This window comes from Drosophila ananassae, chromosome 2R (genome assembly GCF_017639315.1).
Source record: "Drosophila ananassae strain 14024-0371.13 chromosome 2R, ASM1763931v2, whole genome shotgun sequence".
NCBI classification, from domain to species: Eukaryota; Metazoa; Arthropoda; class Insecta; order Diptera; family Drosophilidae; genus Drosophila; species Drosophila ananassae.
The window spans coordinates 21540912-21555658 of record NC_057928.1 but is presented as its reverse complement, the minus strand read 5'-3'; the positions used below and the strand labels follow the sequence as shown (position 1 = coordinate 21555658).

General features: G+C 36.4%; 1 protein-coding gene and 1 long non-coding RNA gene across 2 annotated transcripts; one reads left to right on the top strand and one right to left on the bottom strand.

Annotated features, from left to right (window-relative positions):
- Window positions 1-887: 887 nt before the first annotated feature.
- On the bottom strand, window positions 888-1667 carry LOC116655774. Its single transcript, XR_004310825.1, has 2 exons — window positions 1634-1667; window positions 888-1576 (listed from the first exon to the last, which is right to left on the bottom strand). It is a non-coding gene; the product is annotated as an uncharacterized LOC116655774 (long non-coding RNA).
- Window positions 1668-1778: 111 nt separating this feature from the next.
- Window positions 1779-5810, top strand: LOC6507880 (protein scylla). Its single transcript, XM_001956480.4, has 2 exons — window positions 1779-2511; window positions 3103-5810. The coding sequence occupies exons 1-2, from the start codon at window positions 2463-2465 to the stop codon at window positions 3876-3878; spliced, it is 825 nt and encodes a 274-aa protein (XP_001956516.1). The 5' UTR covers window positions 1779-2462; the 3' UTR covers window positions 3879-5810.
- Window positions 5811-14747: the final 8937 nt, after the last annotated feature.

Below are 14747 nucleotides of genomic sequence, written 5' to 3'. Positions count from 1 at the left end.
AATGTGGCACGAAAGATATCCTAAAGATACAAGGGCAGGCATACAGGCATACAGGCACACACGCGCTCTTAGAGATACACAGATACATAGATACAGATACTGATGCGTGGCTTCATGGAATTTCATTTCAATCTGAAAGAAATTTGATTTTATTTATTTGCGCCAGCATCCAAAGACAAGTTGGAGGGTATTCATGAGATACATTTCAATCTTTCGGCTTCAATCTACGTGCAGCACCAGCTTTGGTCAGCAAACAACAATGGCAACAAAAAAAAAAAGATACAAAAACATACATTTACCAAAAAAAAGATGAAGATGAAGATGGAAGGAAAATGCATTCAATTGAAATGAAAGGACACACAGCCCCGAGATCCATGATATGAATATGAAATTATCCCTACACTCCTTATCCTTTTCATTTTCTGATGAAATTCTCGCTTCTGTCTTCATGAATCCATAAGAACAGGTCCCACATATCAACGAGAGTTGTAGCATAAAATTGAAAATTATGATGAAATTTATACATTTTTATTGTTAAATTCTATTTAAGATTTATTTAAGAATATGTAGCATAGAACTTTCAACACTTTCATTAAAGAAATGATACTTATTCATGGCTATTTTTAAAGATAAGATATCACGAAAATATTTCAAAATGACTAAGGAAGTAAAAAAAAGAAACTTGTTTTTTATTTCATCAGTTTAAAAATATAAAAAAAATTGTAAATTGCAATCTTTTTTTTTGCAATTAATTTGGATCGAACCATTACAAGATACACATCAACTGTGATTAAAGTTTTCCATAAGCATTTCGCTCGAGTTGCCAAGTTTCTCGCGAAATTCCCATTCATTTTCCGCTGCCACGCTGCTGCTACGAATTTTCCGCCTGGGGGGGCCTCTGAACTAGCTCAGCGCTGAAAATCGCCTTGAAAATCGACAGAGTTGGGCAAAAAAAAAAACAAATTTGCATTTTGCTTCTTTCTGTGGAAATTCTGCCAGTTCGTATACTTCGTATCTTGTATCTGAGTATCTTTTAGTTTTTGTTTTTATTTGCAACTGCCTGGCAACAGCCGATGTTGCCTTGCTGCATGTTGCAAGTTGCAACTTGCAACTGGGTATTGGGCTATAGAGTTTCGGTTTTGAAGTGCAAGGCGAGTGCAGTGGAAAATTTCAGCTTCAGCTTCAGCTTCTCCGCTGCCGGCATCGAGATGCCATCGACGTCGGCGTCGGCAGCACAGTAATATGGGTTTTTTGTTGTTAGTAGAGGGGTGGGGATGGGGGTTGATTTGGTGTACGTGTATTTCTTCCTTGCGGGAGAACATTTTCATCGCTGCCGTCCTTTGCTCCTGTTCCGTCCTTTCCGGCTTTTCTCTTTTTTTCCTTTTGGCTTTTTCAAAAGTCACGTATGCACGGCTCACCAACACAGCCACTCAATTACACCGCACAGAGAGAGATAGAGAGAGAGAGAGCGGCAGCAGCAGCAACGCCGGCCGGGTTGTAGGTGCGCATGAGTGAGACGGGGCGAGTAAAGAGCACCGCAGCTGAGTGAAAAGACAGCTGTTGAGCTGGCTGGGGCCTGGTGGGAAAGAGAGCCGGAGAGAGAGAAATGTGTAAAAGACAGGCAACGACTTACATCAGCCAATTCAACCCTCTCTCTCTTACACCCGCTACCTGCACCCCCACCCCATAGGGAACCGGCCGCAAGAGAGCCGTTGCGAGAGAAACACCACCGCTGCCGACGTCGCTGCCATCGACGGCAGAGGCCGGCGGGCGACTATATAAGGCAGCGCACGGGCAGAGCAGTTCATAGTAGCTTCGAAAAAAATAAATTTTAAGAAAATAAAACTGAGAGCACAGCCGGAAAAGTTGAAGCAAGCAGCAGTATCAGAAACGTCGTGCATAGCCAGAAATTTTCTACTGTCAGATACAAATATATATTCAGAAACGTTTCACGAAGAATTCTATGCTACACAGAAGTTATTATAATTAACAATTAAAAAATATTAAAAAATAAAATTGCCATCAAACAAATGCAACGGACCAACGCCATTTAAGTGATACAACAAAACAAATAAAGTTAAAACAACAAAAGTGCTGTGATTTCCACTACAAACAACAACCAACAAACAACAAATGTTAATTTAAACTGCAAATCTGAAGCAATCAACAGCAGACATTAACAACAACAACAACATCAACAACAAACAACAGCAAATTGTGATAAAAAAATAAATAATATTAATTAATTAATTGTAAAAGTGATACAACTAAAAGCGTAAAGCCGTCGGCGAATCATTTCAAAAACTAAAACTACTGGAGGAAAAAGGAAAAAAAATTACAATTTTCGAGAAATAATTTTTTCGAAAAAAGTCGAGCGAACGAACGAACGAATATATTCGATTCGATTCGATTTTCCAACCAAAACCCCACTCGCATTCAAAACAGAAGAAGAATCACTGAAAATGGATGTTATGCCAGCTCCATTCTACATTACTTCAATCAAAAATAACGGTAAGTTCAGTGAAGAATTCTTCGAAGAAAAAATATAAATATTAAAAATTAAAATTAGTGACAAATTTTTTTCATTTCCTGAAATCATTTTGAAAAATTTCATCATCTTTTGCCGGCAATTAAATTTTAAAATTTACATTTTTTACATTTACACCAAAAAAATGATTAAAAAAAATGCATAAAAAATCAATTTGCAATTACAAAAGAAAAATGTCATAAAAAATCATGTTAAATTGCTCAACAACAACAACAACACTGGTCACGTACGCAAAAGCAACAAAAAAAAAAGCAACAACCTGAGAGCAGCCCCAATAGCAATAAAAAATGATTTTTTTTTTTTTGTGGGCTCTTGCCCTCTGTCTTTTGGGTTTTGTGTGCTCCTCTTTTATCTGGCGTTCGCTGTTGCCAAGCGGCTGTTGCTCCATTGCCTAGTTGTTTGTTTTTTTGCTTTGGCGTTTGCTTTGCTTTCTGTTTTTTTAAGGAAATGAAAAAAAAAAGTTTACAAAATATATTTCGAAAACAATTCCATCCTTTTTTTTGTTAATAAAAAAAAACTAATCAAAAATTGTGTTTATTTTTTTTCATTTTTAGATTGGAAAGGCAAACTGTTACCGGTGTCTATCGAAGTAATCGACGACATTGTGCCCACTGTGATGTCCAAGAAGGCCAAGACCGCTGCCGCTATAAGCGGTAGGTCCACCACCACCACCACCACCACCACAACCACCAACAACACAGCCACTTTGGGCCATAGCAGTATTAAGCACAAACAGCCGGCCAATAGCACCAGCGGTGGCCAAAGCAAGAAGACCAAGCCCAGCAACAGCTACTACACCAAGGACGAGCTGGATGAGATGGAGGAAATGATGGCCAGCTACGATACCGATGATCGTTACATGAAGGCCGTCAAGGATCTGTCCATACGCATGCTCGACGAACTGAGGGCGGCCAAGTCCAGGCATCTGACCTGCACCGAAGTCTCCCTACCCTGTGATCTCACCCCGAACGTGGCAAGGGACATTGTCCGTGTATCGGAGAAGGAGCCCTGCGGCATTCGCGGCTGCACCATCTACATTGAGTTCGAGGACGAGCCACAGAACTCTAGGCGCATCGCTACCATCAAAGTGGATCCCGATACGGTGTCCACATTTGAGGTATATCTAACCCTGCGACAGGATCATCGCGGCTGGACGTCCCTGCTGCCCCAGTTCATGAAGAGTCTGGCCCGCACGATCACCATCAGTCCGGAGTATACGATTACCAAGAATAAGCTATACTCCGCTGATGGTCTGGGTGCTCGTCGTAGCTATAGCTTCGGCAGTCATACCCATAGTCCAAGTGCGGCCATTGCCACGCCCACAAACTAAGGGCGAGCAAGGACGAAGGATGAAGGAGAAAAATTAATAAAAACACCACCCCTGTGATGATCGAGAGCAGTAGTTTGTTGCAAGAGCGATATTGCAGAGCGACAACGAAGCAAGTATTCGAAGCCACCCCACCTACACACCCACACATAACACACACACACACACACACACACACAACCAACACACACACACATACACATTAGGGTACGCCAACCACACTCTCATTACTAATACTATTTAGAAGGGGGCCTGAAGCCTGCGATGCCTCCCAGGCCCCAAAACAATTTTTGTAATTGTGACTCTCACCACCATTTTACTTAGATGCGTAGTGCTATAACAAATAACTAGAGTTTTAAGTTGTTTCTCCTTTTTCAACAAAAAACGCAAAAGCAAAGAAAACAAACAAAAAATATAGCGAGTGGAGCGGAAGGAAGGAAAAAACAAAAAAAAAAAAATTAAAATATAAATATATAAAGTAAAGGGATATAAAAAAAAAAACCAACATGAAATTCAAAGACGGCAGCCCCCAATAGGTCCTGGGAAGAATATTTTTTTTTGGGGCCTTGGCAGCGGGCTCGCCGGTCGACAACTCATGAATATGTGATACTGTTTAAGATGCTAAGAGCCCTTCTGCCGGCCCATTCGAATCCGGCAGAAGTGGTGTTGATAAAATTACACATAACATACAACATACAACATACAGAAAACAGCAAACAAACACCCACAACAGACAACCAACAATATAAGAATTAAATGTGAACAGATTTTTTTTTTCTTTTTTTAAAATTGTATGCTAAATAGTAATTTAAAAAAAAAAATACACACACACACACACACACCATAAACCAACAACAACAAAAAACATAAACCAACAAAACAAACAAACTTGATCTTGGTAATTTTTAAAATTTAACTTTAAAACTGAGAAGAGTAGAGGAGAGTAGAGAAGAGGCCTCCATCCCAGTGAGGTGGACGGATAAGAGAACACACGCTCCAATTTTAGTTAGACGCAGCTTGCTGCAATAAAAATTTTTTAAATTATTAATTAATATTAATTAAAACCAACAAATTTTAGGATTTTAACAAATTTTTATGTATTATTAAATGTATAGCGCGTACTACACACCCACACTACAAAATAAAAATTAAAAGAAAAAAATACAAAAAATCCACAACACAAAAAAAAAATTTAAAACAAGAAATAAATTAAAATCAAGCGTAAAATTTAAGGCAATGAATATCTCAGTAAATGTGAAAGCGTAAAAAATTTGTAAAATTTTTTTGTCTGTGTAAAAACTCCAATTGCGATATAAAAAAAAAAATTAAAACTTAAATGTAGCAGCGAAAGGAAAATCAAGAAAAACTTCAAATAAAATTTAAAATTTAAATATAAAAAAAAAAACAAATGCAATGCGATATAATTTGTAAAAATTACAATTAACGTAAAAAGGAAAACTTAATGTTCTCACAAATACCCAAAAAATACACACACTTCCATAAACACACACACACACCATCCATAAACACACACACACCGACATTAAACACGAAAGTATCTATTACCAGCAAAAAGTATCTATCAAAGCGAAAAACCTATTTATTAAAAAAAAAACAAAAACCCGAGAGAGAAAGAAAGAAATAAACAAGCAAAATACGAAAAAGTAAATGTATTAATTTTTTATTATTACAAAAAAAGCAAAAACAAAAAATATATTGTATTTAATGTTAAGTTTTTTTATTGCGTAAAACAACAAATAATTGTGAGAAATTTGTAACCAAAACAAAAAAAAAAAAAAAACAAACATTTTGTGAAAAAAAATCACACAACACATACAGAGCAAAAAAAAAAAAGGCAAAAAAAAAAAAATTACAAAAATAAAAGCATATAATTTTTCCTGCGCTAGCGGAAAATAATTGTGGAAAAAATTAAAACAAAACGGCTTTCTTTTCTGCCAGGGGGGAGGAGTGGGGAGTGGGGGGTGGGGCTCACTATTGCAGGGGCAGCTTGCCTGTTGCGGGTGCAACTTTCTTTCAGCAGCCACCGAACCACTGAAGAGCGGCAACACAGCCGATTCCCCAGCGCACACAACCCGTTACTGCCACGGCCATGGCAACTACACTGAGAGAAATTATCGAACAATATTATATGATTTTTAAGATACTATTTTGAATAAAATTTGTATGAATATATATCGCATTTTCTCTTACTGCACTCGCTGCAACTCGGCTGCAATCTCTGACTCGCGATCAGCAGGGGAAGACAATTGGGCAACCAGTTTGGGCTAGGCCCACTGTAACTTGTTGTTGGGCCCCGCAATGGGTACTATGAACTTGGCTGAAAAGCGGCAACACTGCCAATGGCCCAAACAGGCTGGGGTTAACAAACATATATATATATATATATGGATATGGATATGGATATATGTGCAGGAGTCGGAAGAAATCGCTGAAATCGAAAGACTTGTCAATTTAAGCCCTCAAAAAAAGTGAAACCTTTAAGCGGAGGTTTAATGGGTTAAGCTAATAATTGAGCTTCACTCAAGGGTTATACTATATAGTAATAATATATAGTACTATATTATAGTACTTCTGTAGCTGATCTGATGACCACTGCCAGACGTGTGCCATATTTTCTGAGATCTCACGCCCTGTTCAAAATCATTTAAAAATCTGTCATTCTTCTTGTTAAGGTAAACATCTATGTAGTATTACCCGAAAAAAGAAAAACTGTCCAGGGGGGCATAAGTCCGCAGAGTTTTCTTTTTTGGACCCGTTGCGATATACCGTCATGTCCCAGAATAGAATAGAACCGAAAAGGGTGCAAGTGTACTCGAGAACCTCGTTGACAACAGATTTTTGAATATATTGTACTATATAGTAGTCGTACGTATATGAGTACGTGTTTAAAGAGATCTACGCGGTGGTGTCTGCTTTATTTTATTTTATTTTTATTTTTATTTTTTTTTTTCATTTTTATTATACGGATTGGGTCGACGGGGCGAAACTACAATCAGTTCCAATTAGATGCGAAAATAGAATTCAATTGTCACGTCATAAAAGATTTAATTGAATCAATTTCACGTCACAATTCGTTTTGCATATTTTTTTTGGGGACATTTCGTTTAAATTTTATGTCTTTTAGTCATTTACTCTTTTATTTTGTATGCTTATTTTATTAACTATATATTTAAAAATGATTGTGGCGCGTCTTTGTTTTTGTTTTCCTGTCTCGAGTCAAGGCAACGTGTGATGATGGTGATGATGATGCTGCGACTGCTGACGCGCCTGCCACTGATAATTTTCTTGACTTTTGTAATTTATTGATGTTTTCAAAAATATTTTGGACACTCACTCGATAGGGAGCAGTTGCCTGGGGTAAGGGGTGGAAGGCGTAAAGCCTCCTGATTATTTTTGACCAGCTCAAGATAGTTTTCCCCTGATTATGGCCAACACGCGTCTCACTAACATTCTTAAGTTTGGCCACCTTTTCTCGGCGTGTTTTCCCATAGTTAAGTTTTTTATTTTCGAAAAATAAATAAAAAAAAATCTGAGTTGAAATGGAATCGAGAACGAACATCTGTATGGTATTCCCCAACACAGCACCAAAATTCCAGATCCAAGTTCCAAAAACCAGAGGCAGAGACAGGGTCTGGGACAATATTTGTCATATTATTTAACTTCTTGTTTGCTCCCCAGGCTTTGTTTAGCCTTTCCACCGTGTTTTCTAAACTGAATAAATAGATTCGGTGTGTCATTTTTGTCAACAATTCGCATGCATATTCTCAAATGCGGAATTTCTGTTATTGAGGCATACAAAATGTATCTATCTATCTATGTATCTCTCCATCTATCTGAAATATATTTTGTAGACATTGGGAGAAGAAAACAAAAAAGTTGGCAAATATTTGGTCAAGTCCTCTGGTTTTTGTTTTTGAACAATCCCGCCACTACAACACATCCGCAGTTGTTGGCCAATTAATATTATTTTTGTTATTGTTTTTTTTCTGGGAATTTCTAGCCATGGAGGCTTTCCAGTACTAGCTCTGAACAGGCACGTGTTGTATCCCCCCGCATCTAAAAAATAAATATAAAAAATTGGTTCGGTTCGATAGAGATCGAGAGAGATTTGCGCAGCCAAAAAAAAAAAAAAAGTATCTTGGACTTGTCACATCCCAACCTCTATCGTCGCATGTAGGTGGACTGGTCGTGGACGTGCTCATTATTTTTATTTCCATCGGCACGTGGCCCCGTGGAATATTGGATCGCTGTGGCACAAGGGGTACGTATTAGAAAATTGGAAAATGTTCTAGCTGTCACATTCCAAAAACAAAGCAAAAAACAGCCATACATTTGAACGATTAATTTTTTTCAAAAAAACTTTTGTTTTTTTTTTGAAAAATCTATTCCACGAAATGGCTCAGAACTGAGAATACATGTGTTCAGTTTTTTAAAATGTATATTAACTAAAAATTCACTCAAGTAGCCTAAGACTTTTTTAATTTGATTTTTGGCAACGGTAATCTATTTGCTTATTACCAACTGACAGTTTCAAGCAACACGTTTGAGGTTTTTTTTTTAATATATTTCTTATAGGGTGTGGTTGTTTTAGGCTTATAATATATCTCATATGTATATCCATTTTCTGCCAAAAAAAATAGGAAAAAAAAAAACCTGCCGACCCGACTTGACCCGATTTAGCTGGAAAAGAAAGTAAAAACCTTAAAACCCCTAATCCGAGACAATGTTTCGGGCCATCTTCTCCCATTACTAAGCCCCGAATTACAGCCTGCTCCCATATTATAATGCCATCAATTCCATTGTAGCTGATTGTTAGCTGCTGCTGTTTTGTTTTCCTCCCCGGAATACGGCGACTCAAAAGTGTCATTATTCCCACAGTGAAAACTTGACCCGTCCATCCATCCATCCCGTCTATCCACCCGCCTGGCAAACAACAGAGCGGAAAATTTGTTCGAGAAAACTCTGGGGAAAAAGGCTGTGCAAAATCCTCAATTGTCATGTTTCTTGACAATTTGTCTATGGGCAATCACAGCAACCAATTCATATGGGCCTGTTTCTCTCTACAGATCCAAAATATCCATCTCATCTTTGACAGTTTCTATGACCTTCGAATCTTTTCAGTTCTTCGCGCTGCTGTTCGAGGGGTTCGTTTCCCACCGCCCCTGTCCTACTGTCTATAGTCTGTCCCATCCTTTGTTGTAAGCAGACCACAAATAGATCTTACAATATATTATTTCGATTGGACACGGTCGCTCTTCAGTCTAGCTGGCTTTCTACCTGTCTCTTTCCTAGCATGTATAGGACCCTCTCTTTTCCAAGCTGATTGAAAATTGTTTGGGAAAGAAACCTTCAGATTGGTGTCCAAGTTCAATGAGCATTACAATTGTGGGGGAAATAATAGAAAATTAAATGGTATTATTATTGGTACTATTAAGATTTTTCATTGAAATTTTTTAATAGGGAAGTACTTATGAAAAAATATCTGAAAGATATATAGATCTCTATTAAAGTAACAAGTTTCGAGTCTAACACTCTAAGAATAAATAGATTTATTTTCCCTGCATTTATTTAAATTTCACTTAGAACTACTATTTTGTTGGCAACAATATGAATAAGTATCTGAAAGATGCCTAGTCGCTTACATACTTATCTATCTTCACCTGTTTGCATTACGAATTTTGTTATTTTTTTTGGCTCTCACTGTTTTGTTGCCGATGAATGTATCTGTATCTGTATCTGTATCTGTATTTGTATCTGTGACTCAATGGTTTTTGGTATCGCTTTAGATTTGGTTGTTTTTCAAAAGACTGATAAGCGAGTGGTGCTGCTGGTGGTTATTGCTTATGGCTGGCTGGTGGTTCTTGTTGCTGTTGGTTTTGTTGCCAACCGTCGACTGTGACAAACAAATGTCGGGCAATGAAAGCGGAAATGCGAAACTCAAAAAAAAAAAAATACAAAAAAAATACAAAATACAACAAAAAGATACAACAAATTAAAACAGCAACAACTACAACAATAATAAATGTCAACAGTAATTGTAGCAGTTCCAAGGTTTTTCACAATATGAATGATAGCTACACGCAGATACTTACATAAATATATGTATGTTTGTCTTATTTTTTTGTATTTTTTTTTTTTTTTTGTTTGTACACTTTCCATTTGTACCTGGCTTGGCAACAAAGCAACAATCACAAAAGAAGAAGCACCAGCAACAGCAACAACAACACTAATGAACAGCGAAGGTTTCGTAAATCGAAGCAGCAACAGCAACAATAACAACAACTACAACAACAATACATTACATTGTTACAACAACAATAAGAGTGCAAAATTATGAGTCACCTGCAAGGCGGTGCATGATGTTTCTCCATAATGAGTGCACCTGAGGTTAACTAAATAGTAGCAGTTATTATTAATAATTAAAATATTTATTTCTAATATAGTTATAACTAAAAAGAGTAACTTTGTTAAGAGAAATTTAATAATTTTAGGTTTAAGAAGGTTTAGATCTTATAATAATGATATAAAAGTATAATTTTCCACCTGGTTTGATCTATGAATTGGTTAAAATATATAAATAAAATTAAAATACAAGTTAGAATTTATTTATTTATTAGTAATATTATTATTAATATTAATATTAGTAGTAGTATTACAAATATTTACTAATAAGAGTTACTTTGTTAAGAGAAATTTAATAATTTTAGGTTTAAGATGGTTTTGAACTTTTAACTAAGCCTTAAAATGTTAAATAAATAATGAGCAAAAAAATTATAATTTACAAAGTGGCTAGATTCTATGGCCTGCTAATGAAGCTATTTACTCCCTTAAAAACCTTAAATAATAGCTTATTATACCAAATTCCTATTAATTGTAATTCTCTACTTAGTATTCATAGGTTTTTTTGTTTGTAGTTTTAACAGCTGTTAAATTATTTAACTAAAATATTCAATTAGGTTTGCTGCTAAAAACTTTAACAAATTTTCGGGGAAACATATTTCATTATTCATTGTTGAATTGAGTAAATATTTATGTTAAAAATACTATAAGTTTGGCCTCGATTGTTTGGGAGGGGTGGGCATGAGTGAGTGTGGTTCGGGTTGCTAGGGGCCTCAATTCATTCAATGAGCCAACTCCGACGTCAGCAGCAACAACAATGGGAACAATGCATAAACAACAACAACATCAACAACAAGGAACAACAACAATAGGCTTTTGGGCCACATGTGCAAAAATTGTTTAGCATAGAAACAAAAGATAAACAAGAAGCAAGTGTAGCACAAAAGGAGCTAAGGTAATAACAGTTGAGCTGGGAACCAGATAAGTGCCAAGGAGGAAGAAAAGTCATCCTCAGTCGAGAAGAAATCCAGAGGAGAGAGTTGAGGGGTAGCCCGGGAAAAGGGACTACTTTGTGATTATCAGATTAGAGCGGCAAAAAATATCTGCAAGTCCCCTGGAGACCATTTCAACGCTAAGCTAAATAAACAAATTTTCCGGTTTCTGTTCTCTGTTTGGTAGAACAAGTATCTGGTAGATACATTTGAATTGCCACAAAGTGGCCACAATGCGGCAACTGTATCTGGTTGCAAGGCAATTATTATGCGAATATTCAGGCAATAAAAAAATGTAAATTCACAAAAGCTTATCTATATACTCTCTCTGTGTGCCCCCAAAACCCCCCTTCGAAATCCCCACAAGATGATTTAAAAGATACAAGATACGCGGCATGCACTCAAGTATCTCGGCCCCGGAGGGCCAAAAGCTCAACGCTAATTAAATAATAGCAGAACATTCGTTTCGACGTCTATTTGTGTATCCGTGTATCTGCAAGATACGCCTTTATCAGTCGCCAAAGAAATGCTCAAATTGAATGCGAATCTTTAGTGTTCTTTTCGGTGTTCTCGTCAGATTGTCATGGAGAAGAAGATATTCGTGACTAAAGGTAATTTATTTTTCAAGTTTAAAACAAACAAAAAATTAAACAAAAAGTAATAGAAAGATGAGAGAAAAATATATAATAAAATACTATTATTTAATTAAATATTCTTGTCTTTTGTGGGATGAGGAATGTCTATTTTCTATATGTCTATAATGAATGTCTATAAATGTGTAATTGCTTACACGTTTTAAGAAATATCTATAAGAGGAATAATCTGCCTAGAAACCTGTCAGATATGCCTGTACAACCCGGGATGGATTTGTATCTTATAACAGGTTCCTTTGTAAGCAGCAGATTTTTGTTTTTTTTTTTTTTTTTTTTTTTTTTCGTACAGATAAAATTTGTATTTTCGATCTCTCAGGAAGCATTGACTTTTGTGAGGTCATTCTGATGTATAATCTGAGGTACACGCGCGATTACTTATTTTAAGATCTGTCTGAATTCCCTGATCGATGCCCTTAAATATTATATATTTTGGTGATTAATGTAATTACTTTTATTTAAACTTAATTATAAATTATCTAGTTTTATTTCCTTTGGACCTATCGTGACTGATTTTTAACATTTGCCAAAAACATTCCCTTGGCAACCTTTTGCATCTTCCGTAGAATTCGAGTAGATAGCATTTGAAGATCAGGCCACACGATTGCATGGCCTGCACCACTGCACCACATCACACTATGGGCATGCGGTAGTCCACCAATGCCGAACCACTGAACCACGCAACCGCCGAACCACTCAACCACACTCTCATGCACCCGTACAGGGCCGCAACCACAGCAATGACTTTATTTTAATTCGAAAATTTGCTTCAAGTTCTGGCTCTTTTTTTTTGTTGCTTAGTTTTTTTTCTGTGTCTTCCATCGGTGAGTTTCAGTTTTTTTCAGTTTTTTAGATGGCATTAGTCATCCTCAGAGCCATCGTCATCGTCTCCATTCTCATCGCCGCCAGTTGCAATTGGGTTTTGTTTAAGTTTTTTGTTTTTTATTTTTTGCAATTTTCATTTTCAGCTGCTCAAGTGTTAAGGTTAGAGATGGAAGAAGATACTTTTTAAAAAGAGGTATATAATGGTTTTTTAAAATATATGGTATAGGTACTACACTTTTAAAAATTAATGTAAAATTTATAATATATTTTTTATTAAAGATAAACATTAAAGACATTTTTGACAAAGATCTATTAAACATTTTTGATTTATTTCGATAACTTATGATATGTTTTTAGATATATTTGTATTTAAATTGATTTATTTTGGATATATTTCATCCGATTACCTCGATAGCCCGTTACATCCCTAGCCCAGGTATCTCATGTTGCCTGATTCTTAGTCTTCAACCTGTTGTCGTTTATTGTACTTGACAGCAGCCATCGAAAGGGCAAGCAAACACATATTTCGCAAAGCTCATTAAGTTTGTTTTTTTCCTCTGGTCTTTTTTGTTGTTTCTTTTTGCAATTCACCCCTGCATACCCCCCTTTAGTATTTCCCAAATACCCCCAACATGAACTGTGCTAAATTTCGTAATCGAAAGTTGTTTTGATGGCTGGGCTTTTCGGGTGAGCAGCGCTTAGTCAATGATATTAAGTAATACTTAGACCTGGGTCTATGTATTTGTACGTTTGGAAGTACTAGCACCAGTACTAGCACCAGTACCCGGGAGGTACTTTAATGTACTCGAGGCCTCATTTGCATGGGCCCGTCCACTTGGAATTGAAATTATATATGTAGGTACGATGGTATACACAGAAATATATACATATATATTTTGGAGCCTCGGGCAAGTGTAAACGTTTGCCTTTGAGTTGTTTATGCAAGCTGCTATTGGCATTAGTCATACCACAAAATGCAAATGCCTATTTATCGGTACTCCAAATAGATAATGCGGAGTTTTTGTACTTAGATCGATTCTAATGGGCCTCCTTGGAATTTGGGCTTTGCGGAAAAAGTATTTGCGAAAAAAGCGCGTAAGTCTCAAGTGGAGCTACCAGGAAATAATAGAATAGGAAGCGTTTGTGCGAATCGTTGGCGAAATAAACACGGATATAAATGGGCTTACTCAATTGAATAAATATTTACAAGAAATTTAGCACACGTTTACCCGGCGATAATGGAAGGAATTTTATTATAAAGCTGAATAATTTGTCTTAAAATTAATGATGGAAAAAGGTACATTTTAATTCAAGCTATATATCTAGTGGATATTGTGTAACTTTTTTTAATGATGTATTGTGGCTTTTAAGGCAGATCCATGACATATCCTTTCCATTAGCGCTGATTCCCACGTCGCCCCATCCAATCCACTTAAAGTCAAAACTTTTCGCAGTCGCATCATTCTCAAGTATAATTATATATAAATTATATCAGTGGCTAATGAGAACTTTTTAAAGGGGGCGATGATGTCAGCTCAATTTCAGAATGAATCTTTTCCTTGTTCATAATTATTTGAAAGCAAATGACTTTCATATAATTGCCTCATACTATAAAAAAACACATATAATATGCAGTGAAAAAAATTAAAAAAGAAATATTTGAAAATGTAGGTCCAGTTCCCATATCAGTGGAACCGATTTCTGTATTGTCATGGCCATTGAGACAGTGATGCAGCTATATAAATTAGCTATTACCGGGTCCCTGCACTTATCACTCGTCCAGTTTTGAAAACAATCCAAAAGGTCTGGTGATAGTGCAAAAACCCACAGACCAAAAAATAAAAAAGTAGTGAGAGTTCTAGAGTCACATGGTGAATTGCACTAGAAAGAAGAAAAATAAAACACCAACCCATTGTCGAGGCAGCTGAATTACGGAGGCAAATATTTACCCAAGTAGCACTGCAACTGTCTGGTTTTGGGCTGGGTCAGGTGTAGTGCACTTGGCACGTGTTATCAATGAATCAGAGGTCTGGATGTGGATATAC